Source organism: Lissotriton vulgaris, chromosome 3_1 (genome assembly GCF_964263255.1).
Source record: "Lissotriton vulgaris chromosome 3_1, aLisVul1.2, whole genome shotgun sequence".
Lineage (NCBI taxonomy): Eukaryota > Metazoa > Chordata > Amphibia > Caudata > Salamandridae > Lissotriton > Lissotriton vulgaris.
The window spans coordinates 1,636,204,133-1,636,227,178 of NC_141689.1; the positions used below are offsets into that span (position 1 = coordinate 1,636,204,133).

Sequence of the window (23,046 nt, forward strand, 5' to 3'; positions counted from 1 at the left end):
AGTGGAGGTATATTATTATCCAATAAAATGACGGTATTTGTTATCTTGAGGCTGTTGTTGCTAATTTATTTTAAAATAAATACTTCATTGTTTACCCAAAATCGTTAGCTGACACGTTTTCTATTTTTGGATCCTTAATGGATCGATTTTATTTTTTATCGATGGGTAAAGTATCGTACACAGGTATTTAGATGATCTGAAACACTATTTGTTACTATGTATTACATGTGCTGGTGTCTTAGCCTTCCCCTTCCAAGCACTTCAGTACTGTGAGTCTGCTGAGGTATCCTCAAATCAAAACTCAAAACAGGCTGGAATACTGACATAGGAGTCTATTTGGATGGCGGGCGGATCGCCCCCACCGGGCCAGCGGTAGCCACTGCCGGCCAGGCGGGGGCAATCTGCCCCCATCCACGCATGAACGACCCCCGGCCATATTAGGATGGCTGGGGGGTCCGCGGCAGACGGAAAGACTGTCCTTCGCTTGTCCGCCTGTCGACGAGTCGACCGGGCGGGAAACGGCCTTAATATGGTGGTGGTGTCTTGAAAACACCGCCATCCATATTAACAAGCTGGTGGAGAGCTGCGTTGCCGCCATGGAAAGGCATGAGGTGTTCACGGTTAGGAATGCGTAGCCAGCCCCCAGGATGGTGGGGGGTGGGTGTGCACTTGGGGGGCACCATTGGCATGGACAAGGTGCACAACGTGCATTCCCAGCATTGTGATGGACGGTGCTGTGAGCACCACCCACCACAATGCTGGGAATGGGGGATGCCACAGTGGCGGTGGTATCCTGATTGCAGGTGCGGGACCGACAAACCCTGGCGGACGGTCCCGCATTCCGTTACGGTGTCCGCCCGCCATCGTAATAGACCCCCATAGTGTAGGAATACAGAAACCAAGGTAGGGTGAAATATGGCTTTTAATTGTATTTATTTCAGTGATACATTAAAGCTTAAAGCTGGGAATCCCTCTCCAGTCATCTATTCCCGTCTTCCACATGTAACCTCCTACCCTCTTCACGCCACCTGAAAACAGCTTCAGGGCCCCTCAAAAAAAGAAAGCAATTTATAGAACATTAGGCTGTCTATGGAACGGTCAACCTTGCCATCAACACAGTTTGTGTAGTTTTAACATGGGTTTTGGGTGGTTGGGAAAGGAAATGCTTGACTGTGGACTACTCCGACAGGAAAAGGTACAACTTGACCTGGTTATTCTAGTGATACCTGGTTACATATCTTAGTGCTTTGTTTTCCATGTTACCTTCCACCTGGTGCATCCACAGTCCTGCAGGTTTCTCCCACTCCAGCCACTGATTTGAATACTTTTTACCATTTCCTTTTAGGCATGGGCCAAGGCATAAGCTGTGCTAATTAAAGACAATGCTGTAAAAACAGACACAAAGGTTGGCTCTCCATGGCATCACATTCTATTTTTCTCTCTTCGAAGTTGTCTTTTTCTTCTTTAGAAGGGGCAGTGCCTTGCTCGTTTGGCTTTTCTAGATGGTTCCCAGTCCCCCTGTCCTGCACGATGTCCATCTCTTCAGTCCATCAAGTTCGGGCTCTAGCTTTCTCTGTGGTGTTCTGCTCATCAGTGTGTCCAGTGATGTGTCATCCTGTGTTGACTTGTGGTATTAATATGTTCTGGACTGTTGTAGTTCCTCCCTATAGGCTGACGCCATTCCGTACTCGTGCTTCCTGGGGAATGTGTAGGTGCTTGACTTCTGTATTGTAGCCAATGTGCCTTTCTTAATCAGTTAACAATAGCACTCTGCAGGATGAGCCAGGATAAATGTGCTGACCTCCTCACAAATACATCTCACAAACAACAGATAGTTTCCTTACAGAGACCAGTCGAGCAAATGACTTCTTGCTAAAGAATTCCAGGTCAACTAGGGAGAAGTAGAATAATTTATGAATGGTAGTACTTATTGGTACAAAAGGATTACCAGCATCTAAATCTGCGAATATTGAAGGGATGCATACAAATGGAAAACAATTATGAAATGCTCTATGGTGACTAAGGCCTGATTTAGAGTTTAGTGGTGACTAAAATTTCTCCAATATCTGAAGGAAGCTCTGATTTACATAGTACAATCCACTGGCTTAATGTACTCCACCATATTGTTGGAGGAAATGCATCCATACATTTCCCTCCATCTATACAGCTTCTTACAGACACTGAAGCTTTTTCTTTTCCCACTAATGGGTACTTTTAACCCGTTCTGCGCTGATGACGGAACCGCTCCGTCATCTGCCTCGGTAGCGCTGTGCTGATGACGGAACGGTTCCGTCATGGCCCGCTCGCCGTGCCTGCGTGGCGCGGATTCCGCGCCTGCGCTGGGCGTTCTTTTGAGCGGGCAGGCCATGACGGAACCGCTCCGTCATAAGCACAGCGCTACCGAGGCTGATGACGGAGCGGTTCCGTCACCAGCAGGAGAGCGCCGCGCGGCCCCTCCTACCCCCTAGCGCTGCGGCGGAATTGCCGCTGCAGCGAAGGGGTTAAAAACAGATTCCTCACCTTGTGATTATTACCCAGGCGTTCAGCTACATCCAGAGACTTTAATTCAGTACTCCTGCGCATCGGTAGGTGATGTTGTGCAGCTCTGCGCTAAAATTATTCACTGTGGAAGTGACGAGCGAAGCTACATATAAGCACCACCCAAGCACACTGACTTCAGTTCCTTTCTTTCCAAGCCTTCAGATGCAGATCTGGAGCTACTCTTTGGTCTATTTTTTAAATGAAAGAATGTAATGGTTTTAAAAATATTTCCACATCATTACAAATAAACTGATTATAAACAAGGAAAAGGAAATTAAACAAAAAATACATTGTACTGCTCCTCACCCACTGCCATCCCACTCACCCACCCCAAAATGAACCGAAATACCCCAGATGTTTCCATACCGTTATGACAACTGGATTGCCTCCAGGAGCTGGACAGCAATTCCCCATACCCTTGCACTTCATCATCTAACCTCACATTTGGGAAAGTTACTTTATAGATATTACTGCCTCGATTTTCTGCCCAACCCTCCCACTTTTTCACATATTTTTTAGGGAAGCCCCAGCCTCATAAATTGGCCTTTAAGTACTCTTGCAAATGTCAAGCCATTTTCTCTATTCCTCCTCGGAAGGGGGATCCACAGCCCTCCATCAGCGAGCCACACCTCTCTTCATCCGATGTCTTTTCAAGATCTTTTTTTGAAAATGATACCAGTGTGCAAGTGAAAATGTCACCTTATAAGACAACGAAGCTCAAGCTGTGTGTGGATTTTCACAAACAAATGTCTGTGACTCACTCTCACGCAGTATGTCTGTGGTGCCTGGGATCGAGCATGATTTTAAGGCCTGTGATGACAGTGCCCAAATGAAGCCGCAGGCAATATGGGACCATGGGACAAAGCTGTATGTCGCTAAACAGCGAAAGACTCCAAGCCGTGACCGGTCGAATTTGAAAGGACGTTCCTGTACACGTGGAAAGGTGCAAAAACAGCCTCAGTAAATGTGTAAATCTGGAGTTTGGTTGAAAACCCTGAATGTAATGGGAGATTCTTCTTCCCTTTCGCCTGTGGTGGTAACTCAAATGAAATTTGTGGGGTGGGGTTGATGGTAGATTCAGCTGTAGGGTGACCTTTTCCGGGAGGAAGTGATTCCATCCAGGTATGGTATTGTGAACATCATGTGGCATTTGACAATGGCTGTGCCTCGGTACGTACAAGAAGGCAGTTTTTGTTTATAGATTATCTGTTTTTCCCAAGAGTCCCCAGGTAACAACCATTTTTTACTATTTACCATAGGAGAGTGATTGCCGGTGTCAGGTGACTGCATTACAATAGTTACTTGAGGAGGTTAGGTGCCAGGGGTTTGTACAGTGAATTATCAATGAAGGAGAAACTTGTGGTGAAATATCACAACCTACTCTTTGTCGAGGGAAGGTTCTTTAATGGACACAGTAGATTAATCCACTTACAGTGCAAAGGAGAAGTTGTACAGTGCTATTCTTGCTACATGATATAGGCCCAAATGTAGCTTTAAGATATAGCAAAGATGATCTGCAGACAACATTCTTTCTTCTAATCTGGGTCTGTCCCAACACCCTTCACTTCTGTGGATGGATAGTAGGCGAGCTATGAGAAATTTTAGGTAGGTTATTCATCATAGGTGCTGTAGTGTTGACCTCATGACTTAAAATCTCCCCTACAAGTAAATGTATGTATGTGGCATTTGTAAAGGGGAAATCGCTTACCAAAAGGCAGGTGAGTACAGAAAGGGTCAAAGGCTACGATAGTCGATGAGAGATTGCAGTTCTAAGAATGAAGGTGGACTGGTACTTCATCTTGATGTAGTATTTTTTAGACAGTGTTATGTATGTATGTGGTATTACCTGACAGAGCCCTTCCCATTTTCTGGACTCGCTTGATTTCTTCCTACCCCCCATGATCGATATTCTCAATCTTTCTTTCACATCTGCCACTGTACCTATAGCCTGGAAGCAAGCTTGGGTATCACCCATAATCAAAAAACCCACCCTGGACCCTTCGAAGCCAGAAAACTTCCGACCCATATCCCTTTTCCCCTGGATATCCAAAATAGCAGAAGCCCACGTCAACGGCATTCTCTCCAAACATGTGGACCTAAATGGAATTCTGGACCCATCCCAAAATGGCTTCAGACCGGGCCACAGCACCGAATCTGCCCTATTAGCCACCACCAAATATCTCCGGACGATTCTAGACTCCGGTCAAAGTGCTGCGTTGATTCTTCTCGATCTCAGCGCAGTCTTTGATACGGTATCACACGACATTCTTTTGAAGCGTCTGGAGATGGCCGGTGTGTCTGGCCTTGCTCTAACCTGGTTCCGCTCCTTTCTTAAGGACAGATCCTTCCGGGTGTCAGCCCCCCTTTCCTCTCAAAACCTTATCCGATAGCACAGGGAGTTCCCCAGGGCTCAGCGCTGAGCCCCTCCCTCTTCAACCTATATGTTCAGCCTCTTGCGGAAGTGGCCAAAGAGTGGGGGCTCACGCTAGTATCGTACGCCGACGACACCCAGTTGGTCGTCACCCTCACTGAAAGCCCCTCCAGCGCGGCGTCCAGGTTCAGAAATGGCCTGGCAGCAGTGGCACAATGGATGACGGACAATTATCTCCAACTGAACGCCGGGAAAACCGAGGTGCTCCTTCTTGGCAGAAACACCAGCCAATGGAACGAGCACTGGTGGCCGTCATCCCTTAGTACCACCCCACTCCCTAAATCCAGCGTCAAAAACCTGGGAGTTTGGATGGATGCCAATCTCAGCTTCCAGACACACACCAAAAAGGTGGCAGCCACCTGTATAGGTCTTCTGAGAAATCTCAGGCCCTTACTCGGCTTTTTCGATTCGAAGGCTCGCCAGCTGATTGTCCAGGCAACCATCTTATCACGCCTGGACTACGCGAACGTCCTCCTCCTAGGTGCAAACAAAGCAGAAACTGCTAGGTTTCAACGAGTCCAAAACGCGGCGGCTAGAACGCTGGTCGGTCTTCCCCGCAGATGCTCAGCCAGAGCCACCATCCGCAAACTCCATTGGCTGCCCGTGGAAAACAGAGTAAAATTTAAAGCTCTCATTACGATCTTTAAAATTGTCAAACAGGGAAACCCTCCTCTGTTACAAAACCTGACCTGCCCCTATGTTCCTAGCCGTGAGCTGCGCTCCTCCAACCAACTTCTTCTGAAAGTACCCCGAATAAAACTCTGTCGCACTGGAGGTCGCTCCTTCAAGGTCCTGGGACCCAAGCTGTGGAACGCTCTTCCTCTTCACATACGTTCCATAGATTGCCTTTCGGCTTTCCGTAAGGCAATCAAGACCCTCCTATTTCCTGCCCTTTAGAGTAGCCCCCAGACCCCCCCCCCCCCTTTCCCCCTCCTGGTAGGGTGTGTGTTGTCTTTCAGCGCCGGGATGCCCCATTGCTGGGGTAGCTGTTGCGCTTTACCAAACCCAGAATAGAATAGAATAGACAGTTTAACAAACTCAAGCTGGTGAAAGGATGTATTGCCACTGTGTGAATGTAGGCCACACCCCCAGATTTCTGTGCCTGTTAAGGAGATTTGGCAATGTGTACTGATAAGGAGGAATAGTGCCAGAAACTAGCCACCTCCAGCAGTGCCTCAAAAATATGTGGGGATCAAAAAACAGGAGTAAACCCGTTAACCCAGTCGAGACCCAGACAAAGTATGTAACCAAACAACGTCACAACCAGTAATCATTTTATGGCAAATACAAAAAAAGAATTAATCAATCAAAGAGGAGAAAGAAGGAGAGGCCACAAGAAGTTCAGAAAAAGAAAGTAGATTCACCAACGACCCCGCCACCGCCAGAGCCAACCTGCACGAAGGGATGACAGACGTAGCCAAGTGGATGATGAACAGCCGCCTGAAACTGAACTTGGACAAGATGGAAGTCCTCATCCTGGGATCCTCACCCTCCGCCTGGGACGACACCTGGTGGCCCCCCGCCCTGGGCAGCGCACCCAAACCAACAGACCATGCACGCAACCTGGGCTTCATCCTGGACTCCTCCCTCTCCATGACCAGACAAGTCAACGCCGTCTCCTCGTCGTGCTTCAACATTCTGCGCATGCTACGTAAGATCTTCCGATGGATCCCCACCGAGACCAGGAAGACGGTCACCCAGGCCCTCGTCACCAGCCGTCTGGACTACGGCCACTCCCTCTACTCCGGAACCACCGCCAAACTCCAGAAGAGACTCCAGCGGATCCAGAACGCCTCAGCACGACTCATCCTGGACATCCCCCGTCGCAGCCACATCTCCGGACACCTGAGAGACCTGCACTGGCTCCCGGTCAACAAGAGAATCACCTTCCGGCTCCTCACCCACGCACACAAAGCCCTACACAACCAAGGCCCAGGATACCTCAACAGCCGCCTCAACTTCTATGCTCCCAAATGCCAGCTTCGATCGACCGTCCACGCCCTCGCCGCCGTCCCCCGCATCCGAAGAGCCACCACAGGGGGAAGGTCCTTCTCCTACCTGGCCGCCAAGACTTGGAACTCCCTTCCGACTCACCTCCGCCTAACCCAGGACCACCTCACCTTCAGGAAGCAGCTCAAGACCTGGCTGTTCGAGCAGTTGCGGACCCCCTCCCCTAGCGCCTTGAGACCCTCCGGGTGAGTAGTGCGCTATATAAATGCTTTGATTGATTGATTGATTGATTGATTCTTATTTGTAAGTAGTTATGTCAGCACTACAATACAATTTATGCATATGTAACCCAAAAGAGGGTGTGCACATTATGTGTTCATGATAGTGAACAACGCAGTGACACAATAAAGTGAAAAACAGCGTGGACGACGCAAAAAATAGAAGACTTGGTGGTCAACAATACAACGAAAAGAAATACGTACAATAGAGGTATGTTTCTTAAATTGTTTAGGTTGACCACAGGAATGCCAGAGGTTACGCTGAGTGGTTGACGACGTTTTGACCTGTATAATTCCAGGTCATCATCAGGACAGGGCACATATAGTGCTGTGCTGGTAGTTGAGGGTCCAGCTGGACGAAATGCGGGATGTAAACGGTCCAGGCTGGCTCTGCAGGGAGGGAGAAGGCGATAAGGGCAACGTGGGCTTCTTATGGTCCTTATCGACTGGGTTGTGTTGAAAGTCTGACGCAGGGTCCGGAGCTCGGGTTTCATTGAACCACAACTGTAATCGGGATCCGGAAGCCTCAAGGCAGGGAGTGGTCCTCGGGAGTCCAAGAAAGTGTATTCGGCGTGGGAAAGGTGACGTAAATGGACGAGTGAAGCGCCGCGTCCCAGAGACCACGGAGTGGTGCAATTATCCTATAAAAAGAATTAAAAAGCATATAGAGGGCTACAAACTGTCCTGTTGAAAAAAGAAACGTAAAGAAAAAGTACAGGCTACCACCTTTTTAAGAGATTAAACCCCCTAAGGGGCTCTCATGCTTTCAAAATGTAAGCTTCTTGTGGTGGGCCTGGCCTGGCACAGTCTTTTTTAAAAATTGGGAGTGGGGCATAAGGCCTCCCTCTCTGAGTCTCTGGAAGCCCCAGGGACTCCATTCCCCAGGGACAATATCTTAATTTATGGAGAGGGGCCATGTGTCCCCCTCCCCAAGCCTTTAGAAGGCCCTGGATATCCTACCCCTGAGGAAATATTATATTTTGGGAAGGGGGCATGGCCCGCATCCTCGAGCATGTCTAAGGCCCCTGGGACCCCATCTGCTGGAGCCAATTTAGTAATTATGGAGAGGAGACATCCTGCCCCTCCCCAAGTCTCAGAGATGCCCCAGGAACCCCATCCCATGGGGCCATTGTTTTTATGGGGAGGGGGCATCTGCCCCGACCGCCCACAAAGCCATGCATTGGCCCCAGGGAGTCAGATCAAAGCAATGTCCCGGTGACCCCATCCGCGGGACACTGATGTTCTCTGCCCAGGAGAGCGCAGGCAGGGAATGAAAATGTTATGGCAGCACACCATAGGCTCTGAGACGCGGCGCTTCACTTTCCCGTTTCTGTCACCTTTCCCACACCAAATTCACTTTCTTGGACACCCGAGGACCGCTCCCTTCCTTTAGGCCTTCGGAACCCTAATTACAGTTGCAGTTCATTGAAACCAATCCTCTGGAGCCTGCTTCAGACTTCCATCACAACCCAGTCGATAATGACCACAAATGGACCCACTTTGCCCTTATGCGCCTTCTCCCCTCCGCAGAGCCATCTAGGACCATTTACATCCTGAGTTTCGTCCAGCTGGACCCTCAACTACCATCACAGCACCATATGACCTAAAGTAACCCGGTCCTGATGTTGACCTGGAATTATACAGGTCAAAAAGTCATCTACCACTCAGTGTAACCTCTAGCATTACTGTGGTCAACCTAAACAATTTAAGAAAAATACCTGCATTGTACATATTTCTTTTTATTGTATTGTTGACCACCAAGTCTTCTATTTTTTGTGCCGTCCACGCTGTGTTTCACTTTATTGTGTCACTGCCCCATTCAGTATCATGAGCACATGATGTGCACCCTCCTGGACCAAGGCCACTCCACAGCCCTCATCCTACTCAACCTATCAGCAGCTTTCGACACCGTCTCCCACTGCACACTAGTCGCCAGACTACACAACGCAAGCATACAAGGAACAGCCCTGTACTGGATACCATCATTCCTCACAGGAAGAAGCCAAAGAGTCAGACTCCCACCCTTCCTCTCCGAACCCACGAAAATCATCTGTGGAGTCCCACAGGGTTCATCCCTGAGCCCCACCCTCTTCAACATCTACATGGCCCCCCTCGCAGCCATCGTCAGACAACACGGCCTCAACATTGTATCCTACGCTGACGACACCCAGCTCATCCTCTCCCTCACCTAAGACCCCACCACTGCCAAACTCATGTTCTAGAAAGGAATGCAAAACGTTGCAGTCTGTATGACCAACAGCTGCCGGAATCTCAGCACCGAGAAGACAGAAGTCCTCATCCTCGTACCACCCCTTCTGCATGGCACAGCACCTGGTGGCCGACCGCCCTCGGAAGCCCACCTACCCCCTCAGACCACGCCAAGAACCTCAGCATCGTACTCAACTCATTACTCACCATGAACCGACAGGTTAACACTATCACCTCCAGCTGCTTCAACATCCTCCGCAAGACCTTCAAGTGGATCCCCCCATAGTTGAGGAATGCAGTCAACCATGCACTCATCACCAGCAGACTGGACTATGGAAACGCACTCTACGCCAGCATCAACAAGTCCCTACTCTGCAAACTAGACAATAGTGAACACTGCCTCCAGACTCGTCCTCTGCATCTCGGACAAGAACACATCAGTCAACACCTATGAAGTCTCCATCGGCTCCCTGTGGAGAAAAGAGGCACTTTCAAAATTCTCACTCACGCCTACAAATGCCTATACAACAACGGACCCAAATACCTTAACGACAGAATCAACTTCCACATACCTAAAAGAAACCTCCGATCTTCCAACTTCACACTGGCTGAAACCCCGCTCCTCCACAGAGCCAGAGCAGGCGGAAGATCCTTCTCTCACATTGCAGCCAAGACCTGGAATTAGCTACCGGCAGACATCAGACGTGCCCCCTCCCTGAACAACTTCAGGAAGACCCTCAAGACCTGGCTCTTTGGCTAAACAGATCAGCGGACACCCCCCATCTACCCTCAGCACCATGAGACCCTCACGAGTGAGTAGTGTGCTTATAATTTCCTGATTGATTGATTGATTGATTGAATGTGCACACCCTCTTTTGGGTTACTTATGCCTAAATTGTATTGTAGTGCTGACATAACTACTTACAAATAAGAATCTACGTTCTTTTTCTAAACTTCTTGTGGTCTCCCCTTCGTTCTCCTTTCTGACTGATTAATTATTTTTTTGCATTTGCCATAAAAATGATTACTGGTTGAGACATTGTTTTTTCAAAAATAGTGGACAGCATTTTGTTCAAGCATGGAGGGGCTGCAAGCTGAGGCAGTAGATAACCTGTACAGCAATTTGCTGCCTTTTGGCTAGGTTTGTGCTATAGAAATGCCACATGCATACATACACATACCTATATGGTTAGCCAGTTGGTGAGTGAATTATTACAGTTGAGAGAGCTATAGACTCCAGTACTTATAGGGCCTAATGGTTAATTTCTAAACTGGGAATCCCACGCTAACATTACTCAACATTTTTGTAACCTTTTTGAGAGACATGACAGTTTATCCTTCACTTTTAACTCCTGTATGTACAGATATTAGGTCATATTGTGTAATTAATGTGTTCGTTCATTTCGGATTTATTCCTTAGTGAAAGTTTGAAAGTTTTTTAAAGTATTTTATTATATGCGGTGTGAAGGTTAACCTAGGTATTGCATGAAGCTAGTGGACTTGTAGTACTGGTGTTGGACTTCTCAAAATCTGGAAAAAATATTTTGGTTGCTGGGATCTAGATATTTTGCTGTTGCAACAGTGCTGTTCATGCTTACAGAAAAAGTGTTGAAATCTAGCCTCCTTTTTTTCCTTACCTGATCCTAATTCATGATATAAATCCTGAAAATATTGATGCATGTTCTTTCCTTCAGAAACTCCAAGAAGATAAAATCATGTTGTCAAAATGTAGAGACACTTTCAAAATCTCACTGGAACAGCTGAATGCACAATATGAGGCTATGAAAACACAACTTCAGGAAAATGAGACCCATTCTCAGGTAACACAAAGATTTATGTAAACATCCATTCTCACACTGTCTCCTACATAATTCCATTTCAAAACCTGATTTAGGAATGATGTATTGCAATAATTACTGAATTGTACTCTTTATGCTTATACTCATAATTATTTTGCCAGAGTGGTATCCCCTGAGGGACACTACGCTGGGCAACCATAAATCGTTTTTTCTGACCTTGGCACTCCTTGGTCCAGACACATTGGACCCAGTTTCATCGGTTCAGCCGTGTCCCGCCTGTCCCCTCCTGTAGCGGGAAAGGGGTGCTTAGACAATGTTCCTTTGAGCATTGCCCTCTCCCTGACTCAAATTGGAGATCTTCCCCAGTATCCCAGAACCGTATGAAGGGCTACTCATACTGAGACCCAAACTGTTTTGCTCTATATATGCATATATATTCACATTATAGTTAGGTCTTGAAATAGGGTGAAAACGAATGTTTAAAAATCAAATAAATGCTGAAATTCACAAGTACTCGTTTACTGAGCTAACTATAACTTGTGACCCAGTCATTCACTGCTTATTACCTCACCTAATACGGCACTCATGATATGTTAAATGACATCATTGATGACACCACTGATGTCAACTCAAATGACATCACTAATAGCAGCAGAGTCCTATCCTGTATAGAGATACTGGGTGTACAAGTATGGCAACATAGATTGAAAATTGCTTAAGCCTTAGTGGCAAGTGTGGTTGGGCATGTAAGAAAGTTACATGGTGCAGCATTTACAAATCAGAAAGGTTTGAGGTGCGAGTAGTACTCCATGTTAAACCAGGTAAACGCTGAATGGACCGGATGTAGTTTTTAGAAGTATGTATCAAAATAATAATAATAATTCCAGATTTGTAAAGTGCTACTTATCACCCCTAAGGGTATCCAGGCGCTGGGGGCCGTTGGGGAAATTAGGTGAGCTATTGCCCAGAGTCACATGATGCTGAGCTGCCTCCGGTGCCAGGGATCAAACCGCGATCCTCGCACTCCGGAGTCAGCCGCTCTGGCAGCTGCGCCACACCTCTTCAATCAATTGTGACTTAAAGCCAAAGCCTGTTGCAAACACTCTGTGAGAAAAGCCATCTCTTCTATTGACAATAGATGTGCTATGTGTCCAGCATGAGCTCAAAGGTTATATCCACTATTACTTGATTGGCAAAGAAAGGCTGTGCGCAGCAGGAATGAGCAGCCGCAGGGGACAGGGTGTTTGCTTTGAATTTTGGATATCACAGACTCAAAAGCTCACACTACATTTTTTAGGTAATTAAATATGTCATAATATTACATTCTAGGTGGTCAATACTGTTCATAGTCAACCTAGGAAAACAGCAATCTTGTGTGTAAGTTTTAAATTATTGGTCCCAGAAGTAATCATGAGGTAGGCACACTCAAACAAAATATTTTAAATATAGTTCTCCAGCACTAGGACATTTACAGATTCAATCATTGGATTATACCCATCATTGAGCTGGGAGTCTCATGGTAGCATTATGATAGTAGTTCAATGTTAAAGACAGCCAAAGAGGTTGTAACCATTGTGAGAAGTTAGCCTGGCATATGATGTCCACTAGCCCTAGTGGGCACCTTGCACCAGTCTAATCGACCCTTATTGATGGTGATTGTAAAGTGAACCTTATAGAAAGCTATCCTAGTGGTAGCATGGACCAGCAGTCACCAGGCTAAGACTTCAGAAAGCGTATTAGGCAAGTTGTTTTACCAATTATAATCCCTTGAGTACCAAATGAAAGGACACCACACAAGGTATATATCAAATATATATGTATTTATTCTAAACACAACCCCTCTGCACTCTTTATGAGGTCAGAGGTAAAAGTACAATACAAGTTACTCAATTACAATACGATAAGTTGCACAGTATACGTTATGCCTTGGGGGCCTCACAAACCATATACTAAAATAGTGGTATAAGAACCATGAGAGAATTAGAAAGCTGGTCTGTGGAATCGCTGGGGCTACTCTAAACAACCAAAGGTTAGGAAGTAGGAGGCCCACGGGAGACGTGTGCAGTGTCTAACCACAGACGCCGGTTACCATTGACTTTTTATGGGAAACAAAGAAGTTACAAATTTACAATTTAAGGACACTTCCGGATGGACTACGATGGAACCCTTTTAAACTAGGACACTTCGAGAGTCAAGACCCACGGGAGCACCGGAGTACTTGTGTTACCTCACCCAGGGAAGCCGGGTGCATAGGTGTCTTTTCGTGTCGGGTTTCGTCATCGTTTTCAATGGAGAGCTGCAAAGAAGTGCTGCAGGCGACCAGGGGAAAAGTGTCCGGGTTGATCCAAGGGTGGATCGAAGATCTGTAGAACCTGAAAGCAGAAGGGACAGAGTCTGGGTCACTTGCCAGGGAACAGGGCGGCGATAGAAAGATGCCACCAGATGTCGGGTGATTTCAGGTGAAGATGTGAAGTTTTTCTCTTGGGGGGCGGAGCTAGCCTGCGACGGAGATGGCTGCCTAAGCCGTCGGCTCCTCCGCCACGACAACGATCCTGCACTATATCCTGAGGGTAGCTGTACTCTTTGTGTGCCTGAGTGCCGGCCATAAGTACCGGAGCAGTGGGGGCGCAACTGGCGCGTGTTTTGGGCGCTGTGGATACTGGAAAGTTCCGTTTCCTCACCCGGCCTACGGAGAGCTGACCCACGAAGCGGTGCGGCCTATACGGGGCTGGAGCTGGCGCGCGGCCCGGGCTGGGCGAACCTCCACTTTGAGTGCGTGCGGGGTGGCCACTGAGAGTGCCCCATCTGCTGTGACGGTGTGACTAACTGCTGCATCATAGACGCGGCGGAGTCTGGTGAGCGAGCGCTGCGTGTGGAGAGTGCGCAATGTGCTAGAGGCCTTTGGCGGGAGAAGAGATCTACGCGAGCCCCAGGCTCTGGCTGGGCCTGTGTGCCGTTCATCGCGGACCCGGCCGCGGATCTTCGGCTGTACCCGCTTTACCGCCTACTGATCCCCACCGCTGAAGGACCCCTGCCACTGTGTTGGGGGGGAAGAGCTGTGTATGTGCTGTGATGAAGGCGAGCTGAAGGCGGCCGTGGGCGGCCGGGACCATGAGAGGTGCGGGCGGCCATGAGACAGGCGGTGAGGCAGATTGGGGGTGAAGGCGGTGCAGCGGCGATGCCCCTCTAGCCCTCCTACAGCCTCATAGGCCTTGAGGCCTACCCACTGTGAAGTCCCCATCGACAGGCTGATCGGATATTGGACTGGCTAACTTCCATGCATCCTGCGGTGATCGGCCTGCAGCCTGGCCTGTTCATTTGGTCCCATTTTGAGTGAGCCGGGGCCCCATTGGCTTCCCGTGCCGAACTGAGAGGATATCTTTTGAACCCACGGTGGTGAGCCGCTTGCGTCGGACCTGCAAGTGTTTCATCTTCTCTGGGCCTGTGGCGGTGTTGGAGGGCGTGAGGGACCCCTGACCCGGTTCCCTTGCCTTTTGCCTGGCTGACTCGAGCGCCGTCCCCCGGGGTTGGAAGTGACACGCTGCGGAGTCCACACAGCATCCCGTCGGACATCATTTTCCCGGCGCACCGTTTGAGGAGGTCAGTTCGGTCACTGGTTGTTCCTGCTTTGTGCAGAGGGGCTATTGGGTGTGCCGGGGTGCTCTACTCTTTGTGACGAGGCCCTGCTGAGACGACATGGGTCGCCCGGACCGCTCGCAGCCTAAATTAACTTTGATCATAGCAGAAAGACTAAGGCCCCAGACCCGCCATCTTGTGACACGAGCAATGGAGCTGGAGGTTCGGGGGATGGCGACTCGTCGGAACCTGATATTCGCAGCATCCTCTTGGCAATGGAAAAGAACTTGCAGGGCGGTCTCACTTCCCTAGGTGCCAAAATGGACGCTCTCACATACCGCGTGGACCGGATGGTGGAGTGGTTGGATAAACACGCTGAGCGCCTAGATATGGCGTCATAGGAGCACGGCATTGCGCGCGACTCCGACTGACGTCACCGACTCCTCATAAGGCCCACGTCGGCGTGATGACGTCCGTTCCCTTTTTTCCGCTTCGTCAACGCTAACGGTTTCTGGGATCTTCTGCAATACTTTGAGTATCTTGTTACTGTTTTGTGTAACTGTTTCTCTTTTGATATTTTCTTCTTCGTCGAGGATGTCGTCGAGGAAGACGGGGTTCAAGCAGTGTGGTTCGTGTGCCCGAATGTTGTCGATCACTGATCCGCATGGCGATTGTCTGTGGTGTCTTGGGTCGGACCATGATGTTAAGAACTGTCGTTCCTGCTTCAAGATGAACCCCAAGGCCTTACGAGAACGGGAGGCGAAGCTTCTTCTTGCGAAGGTGAAAGAAAGAGAAGCTGGAAGGTCTTCGAGGTCGGTTTCCAGGCGCTCGAAGTCGAGGCAGATGTCTCGGTCGAGGTTGGCTTCGAGATCGAGGTCCAGAGCGAGGTGGAGATCCAGAGAGAGGTCGAGGTCTGGATCCAAGTCGGCTTCAGGTAATGCTTCGAGCTCCTTGAGAAAGAAGCACAAGAGGAGTAAGCATCGCTCTAAACATCACTCTGGCAAGGAGTCTTCGGATTCGAAGAAGAAGTCTCGTAAACATCATAAGGACTTCGTGTCTCCTTCTCCCGTGCAGCCTCGTGGAGGTTCTCCGGATCAGGAGCAGGAACCGGATCTGGAGTCGCACCATTCTTCGGTGCATAAAGAAGAAGCGGTTCCTCGGGCTCCGACTCCGGAGGTGGAGCCTGAAAGTCAAGAGGGCCAGGGTGAACCTTTGCCGGAGCAGCCTCCTTCGGAGCGGCCGTTGGGTTCGTACCCTCCCTTTCCTGGTCCGGGACAGGACCCCTTGCAATTTCTAAATGCCATGTTTGGTGTTTATGCGAGGGCAATGTACCCCACTGGCGCACCGGTTGGTCCCATGGGTCCATTGTCTTTTAATTTAGGCGTACCTCAGGCTTACGCCCGGCCCCCTTTATGCCGTTTATGCCGACGCCTTGTGCTCCTTGGCTCGGTACGGCGCCGCCGAGGTCGTCGACTTTGCATGCGGCTTTGCCGGCTCCGGATCGACCTCGTGATTCGGATCGTGGTGCTTCCTGTCCTCCAGCTCCTCGTTCGACGCCGGCTCCGGCTCCGTCGGAGTCTTTGCCGGATCCGTCGACTTCGGTTCGCATGGAATGGTCGAGGCGCAGAGCTCAGCGCCTCTTGGAGGAAAAGTAGTACATGGATTCTGAGGTTGAGGAAGGAGAGCTTCAAGAACAGGGGGATTATTTTGAGGACCTCCAAAGCGCTAGTGGCCTGGAACTTTCTCCTGAGTGGGGTTTGCCATCCGTTTCGGATACACCATCCAATGACGTTGCACCCTATCACGTCGTGATTAGGAAGGCTGTGGATTTGCTCGGTCTGACTTTGCCCACTGTTGAGTACAAGCCCAACATCCTCACGGAGGTTTAACATTCGCCTTCTTCTATAATAGAGCCTACTCTTCCATTCACTGACGCTTTGACTGAGCCTATAAAGGAGGTTTGGAAGAGGCCTTTGTCTGCTCCTGCGGTTTCCAGGTCGGTGGCAAGGCATTACAGGGTGGCACCTGGTGACCCTGAATTTCTTTCTTCTCATCCTTCTCCGGAGAGTCTGGTGGTGCAGGCCGCTTGTTCCAACAGGTCTACAGGTTCATTCCCTCAGGTGCCTGCAGACAAGGACTCTAAAAAATTGGACCGGTCTGCGAAAAAGATTTTCTCCTCGAGTAGCATGGCTTTAAAATCTACTAATGCTACTTGCCTGTTAGGGAGATATGTTCATGCATTGATGGACTCTGTGAAACAACTCTCATCTAAGCTTCCAGAGGATGATAGAAAGAACTTTAATGAAGTGGTCTCCGATACTCAGGCTGCAGCCCATATGGTAATACAGAGTGGCATGGACACAGCGGACTCTGTTGCCAGGATTATGGGCTCTACTGTTGCATCCAGAAGGGCCGCATGGCTAAAATCTTCTGATTTTTCAACTGATGTACAATCTACCTTAATGGACTTGCCATTTGACGGGACAGGCCTCTTTGGTAAGAAAGCGGATGTGGCCTTGGAGAGATTCAAGGACAGCCGGGCAACGGCGAGGTCTTTGGGCCTTCAGGCAAGGGGTTCTGCAACTAGAAAGTTTAGGGGATTTGGCAGATCCACTTTTCGTTCCTATAACCAAGGTCAGCAGCAGCAGCAGCAGCAGCGACAGAACCCTCTGTATAAGACATACGGAGGAAAACAAAGGGGCCGTGCTCATGGACGCCAGGCCTCCTCCTCCTCCTCTTCCTCTAATGATCAACCCCCTCCCTCAACAGCAAAGCAGCCCTAGATCCGCCATTCTGGTTAATGCGGGTCCGGTAGGGGGTCGGCTTACTCATTTTCTACGGGATTGGGAATCGGTTACATCAGATCTTTAGGTTCTCAATCTCGTAGAAAATGGGTATGCACTTCCTTTCCAGGAGTTCCCTCCCAATTACCCTCCTTGCCAGGGTTATTGTTCGGAGGACCACCTGCTTCTCCTGCAGGAAGAAGTCCTGGCTCTGTTCAGAAAAGGTGCGATAGAGGTGGTCCCGGAGCAGGAGAGGGGTCAGGGGTGCTACTCCCGGTATTTCCTGATCCCCAAGAAGGATGGCAGGTTACGACCAATCTTGGACCTCAGGATTTTGAATCTCTACCTCAAACAGGAGAAGTTCAAAATGCTCACGCTTGCGCAGGTTCTTCAAGCGCTGTTGGAAGAAGACTGGATGGTGTCAATCGACTTGCAGGATGCGTATTTTCACATCCCAATCCTGAAGTCGCACAGGAAGTATCTCCGTTTTATGGTGGGATCGCAACACTACCAGTTTGCGGTCCTTCCCTTTGGACTTACTACTGCGCCTCGAGTTTTCACCAAGGTGATGGCGGTGGTGGCTGCTCATCTCAGGGGATTCCTGTGTTCCCCTATCTGGCCGACTGGCTGATCAAGGTAGAGTCGCCCGAGAAGGTGCTTCATCACCTGCAAGAGACATCGCAGCTGTTGTACAGATTGGGTTTTTCGATAAACGTGCCCAAATCTCACCTGGTGCCCTCCCAGCGCAACCTGTTCATAGGTGAGGTACTGGACACTACTGTATGTCGTGCATTCCCTCCGCCTCAAAGGATTCGCGACATTCAGGAAATGGTTCCTTTATTCTACAATGGAGCGGTTGTTCCAGTCCTGAAGGTCCTTCGCCTGCTCGGTCTGATGGCTTCTTGCATTCTGTTGGTCAACCATGCACGCTGGCACATGAGGGCACTCCAGTGGTTCCTCCGCAGGCAGTGGTATCAGCACAACAGAGATCTCAGGGAGTCAGTGAAGATCTCCAGAGAAACTGCAGCGGATCTGTCTTTGTGGAGCGTGGAAGGCAATCTGTCACAAGGAAAGCCTTTTCAGCTACCACCATCGGTGGCCACGGTGATAACGGATGCAGCCACTCTAGGGTGGGGTGCTCATCTGGGGGATCTGGAGGTCAAGGGTCTTTGGTCTCCAGAGGAAAGGTTGCTTCACATCAACCTTCTAGAGTTGCGGGCTATACGTCTGGCACTCAAGGCCTTCCTCCCTTCCCTTCGCGGTCGGTCGATCCAAGTCCTGACGGACAATACGACCGCGATGTGGTACATTAACAAGCAGGGAGGAGTAGGGTTGCAGTGTCTCTGCAAAGAGGCTCTGCGTCTCTGGTCCTGGGTTCAGCACCATCAGATTTGTCTGTTTGCAAATCATCTGGCCGGAGTTCTGAACGTTCGTGCAGACGTTCTCAGTCGGCAGTTCTCTGCCGACCACAAGTGGAGGCTTCACCCGGAGGTTGTTCACGACATCTTTCAGATGTGGGGATCTACTCGGGTTGACCTGTTTGCCACTTGCGAGAATGCTCACTGCCCGTCATTCTGCAGTCTCCAGTATCCGATGCAAGGAGCATTGGGGGACGCATTTCAGTTGAGCTGGGGAGGTCAGCTCCTTTACGCGTTTCCCCCCCATACCCTTGATTCCTCGTGTTCTGAGGAAGATTCGCCAGGACCGGGCCCAGGTCATATTGGTCGCCCCGGAATGGCCAAGAAGGGTGTGGTACTCGGACCTTCTCCACCTCTCCTCTCACCCGCCGCTCCATCTCCCTCTCAGGGCAGACCTCCTCTCTCAGATGGAGGGGCAAGTTCTACACCCCCACCTCCAGACATTACACCTTCATGCCTGGAGATTGAACGGGGCAACTTGAATTCCTTTTCTCTCCCTCACGATGTGGTGGATGTCATTCTTTCTGCCAGGCGTGACTCCACCAAGTCCATCTATTCGTATAGGTGGTCTAAGTTTGTCTCTTGGTGCAGGGAGAGGGATGTTGACCCTTTGAAGGCACATTTGTCTGACATTTTGCTGTTTGCTCTTTCTCTGGCACGGCAAGGGTTTGCTGTTGCTACGGTCAAAGGATATATTTCGGCCTTGTCGGCATTTCTTTGTTTGCCGGATCAGCCCTCTCTTTTTAAGTCTCCTGTAGTGCTAAGATTTTTGAAGGGACTCACTAATAAGTTCCCTCTTTCTCCGTTTATTGTTCCTCATTGGGACTTGAATCTTGTGTTAACTTATCTGATGGGTTCTCCGTTTGAACCCTTGCACAAGTGTCCCATGAGGCTTCTTTCTTTTAAAACGGTCTTCTTGGTTGCAATTACCTCGGCAAGGAGGGTAAGTGAGCTTCAGGCTCTTAGTTCCAAGCCCCCGTTCTTGTCCATTCAGGCTGAAAGAATGGTTCTCAGGACCAGGGCTGCTTTTCTGCCAAAGGTGGTAACTCCCTTCCATCTAGGTCAATCCATTACCCTTCCTACCTTTTATCCTCCCTCACACCCTTCCAAGGAGGAGGAGAGGCTTCATCGTTTGGACCCAAAAAGAGCAGTTAGTTTCTATCTTGATAGGACTAAAGACTATCGTGTTGACGATCAGCTCTTCGTGGGTTTTGCTGGCTGCAAGAAGGGCAGAGCGGTGCACAAGCGCACACTTTCTAGGTGGATTATCCTGTGCATCAAGATTTGCTACTCTCTGGCAGGTAAGGACCCTCCTGAGGGTATTAGAGTTCATTCAACTAGAGCGAAGTCTGCATCATCTGCATTGTCTAGAGGTGTTCCTGTTGAGGACATTTGCAGGGCCGCGACATGGGCCTCCCTCCACACTTTTGCGAAGCACTACTGCTTGGATGCTGAGGTGAGGAGGGACGGCCACTTTGCGCGCTCTGTCCTCCAAGATTTCCTGGTGTAGCAGAGTGGACACCCTCCTCCGGGAGTGGGGACTGCTGTGGGACTCTATTCACAAGGTGTACAAGGCAGATGTATCTATCAGAAGAACAAGTTACTTACCTTCGGTAACGCTTTTTCTGGTAGATACTGTATCTGCCTGTGGATTCCTCACTGACCCACCCACCTCCCCGTTGTCCACTCTGCTATACCTGGTTTTATGTACGTATGTATTTATGTACTTATTTTTCTGGTATTTTATGCTTTTGCTATGCTCTTTTAGTGGATATTTGGATTGCGTGTACTGTGTACATTGTATATTTGTATATGTTTGTTGGTCCGTCCGGGTGCCTCGAAGGCACGGAAAAAAAGGGCGGAACTGACGTCATCACGCCGATGTGGGCCTTATGAGGAGTCGGTGACGTCAGACGGAGTCGCGCGCAATGCCGTGCTCCTATGACGTCGACCACGCCGGCGTGCTACAAAGAAGAATTTTCCGAACGTTGCTGGCGCAAGGGGGATATTCACAAGGTGAGGAATCCACAGGCAGATACAGTATCTACCAGAAAAAGCGTTACCGAAGGTAAGTAACTTGTTCGTTTGGCCATTGGTGGGTGTTGGACATAGAGGGCCCCTGCTGACTGCTGAACTTGCACGCTAATGCTGTTTCCAGACCTGATGGGGTGCACGTGTATTCTACGTGGGGACTCCATGAATTGGTGCGCTACTATCTGCGCCTTGTATGATTTGGTGCTTGGTGGATCCTTGATTTTCTTTGATCTAAGTATTTGCAGGATGTTTCTCTGACGAGATGTGTTCAGTAATGTTGTTTCTCTTCCTGCCTCACGAGTTGATTCTAGACTTCTACATTGCCATAGCCTAAGCGAGAGCATTCCAGGTGGGGGGTGTACTGGAGGGTTGGGGCGAAACGTTGGGACTATCTGATGTTGGGAGCCTGTTCCACGCATTGCTATGGAACACGACCTAGTACTTTCAGAGGGATTGACGCTATGCTACCTTCTTCCATGTGGAGGCGGGGGCGGGGCCATATGGCGATAGTACTGTTAGATACAGTTATATATTTGCTATATGCATGCTACCTATGCCCCGGTGTGTGAACCACATTTCTCTGCCCTACTCTTTCTTCTGGGGGACTTGTTCTTGTTATGTATTGCTTTGTTTCATCCATTTGGTTTTGGGAGTGGTGGGTGGGGGCAGGGGGAAAAGGGGAGTGTTTGGGGACCATTGGTGGGGAGTGGAGGGAGGTGAGGGTGGGGATGGAGAGGGGCGCGGCCTAGTTGGGGTAGGGCAAGCGTGGGAGGGGGTTGGGGTGCAGTACAATGTTTTTCCCTGCTTGATGCTTTCGAGGGAGGGAGTTTGGCTTATGGTTTTATGTTTGATTTTGAATTGTGTTGGCACGCTTACATGTACGGCGATACTTTGGACAGTGACGCGCTCGATCACAATTAATTGCATGTGTTTGCCACGCCCACCGACATGACACAACGCACTCATGACAATGACACTCTCACCTTTCTGACGTGGAATGTCCGGGGTCTCAATGACCACAGAAAGGTCAGACGGATACTACAATACCTCTCGAGACATGCGATAGATGTAGCCTTGCTCCAAGAGACCCACCTGAGACCAGACAGCCCTACACTGACTTACAGGGGTTTAGACAATAACTCACATGCTGCAGGCTTTACTTCTAATGCTAGGGGCGTATTGACCTGGGTAAACCCGAGGGCCTCTCTGACTCTGACACCTATTGCCACGGACTCGGAAGGTAGATACACCATCACGAAATGCGTTGGCATGGGCATGACCTTTCATGTTATCAACACGTATGGCCCCAATTTCGATTGCCCCTCTTTTTACATAACGCTGGCTAGTAGGGTCAGGGACCTAGGGGAAGGATATGTACTGTGGGGTGGGGACTTCAACATGACGCGACAACCAATGCTAGATTGTACGGACGGCCCTGACAAACGCCCCTCTGCCTCTGCCCGAGTGTTAGAAACTGAAATGACAAGGCTGGGACTGCAGGATGTTTGGAGGGCCAGGCACCCGGCGCAAGGGGGATGTAAACACTATTCAGCGCAACACAATATCCATACCTGCATTGACTATTGGCTGTTGTCTGCGTCCCTCCTCTCTGCGGTGCAGGCCTGTGTGACGTTACCCCGTACCTATTCGGATCATTCCCCGGTGTTGGTTACTCTTCGTGCCCCGGCACATCGTCCTCCTCCCTTTTCGTGGCGTCTCTCACCGTACGCACTTTTGGATGACGCCTTTCGGGAGGAGATGGCGGCGGCTATTTAGGAATTTTTTTACAGGAATATAGGTTCGGTAGATTCCTTTTTGACCGTTTGGGAGGCCTTTAAGGCATACATGAGAGGCGTGGCCATCTCGAAACACGCGGGCGTCCTAAAGTCCATCCGGGGGCGTTTGGCGCTTCGAGAAAATACACTTAAGGATATAGAAGCGCGTCGCCATAGGGATAATAGCGCGGAGCTGACCCAGGAACTTGCGAAAACGCTTCGGGAGTATCATGATGAGGCGGACGCGGAGGTG

General features: G+C 49.6%; 1 protein-coding gene across 1 annotated transcript in view; it reads left to right on the top strand.

Annotated features, from left to right (window-relative positions):
* Positions 1-23,046, top strand: part of IFT74 (intraflagellar transport 74) — a 496,520-nt gene that overhangs the window by 423,679 nt on the left and 49,795 nt on the right. The window contains exon 18 of the mRNA XM_086962124.1: positions 11,103-11,228. Coding sequence (XP_086818250.1) covers positions 11,103-11,228 — 126 coding nt within the window. The remainder of the gene's footprint in view (positions 1-11,102; positions 11,229-23,046) is intronic.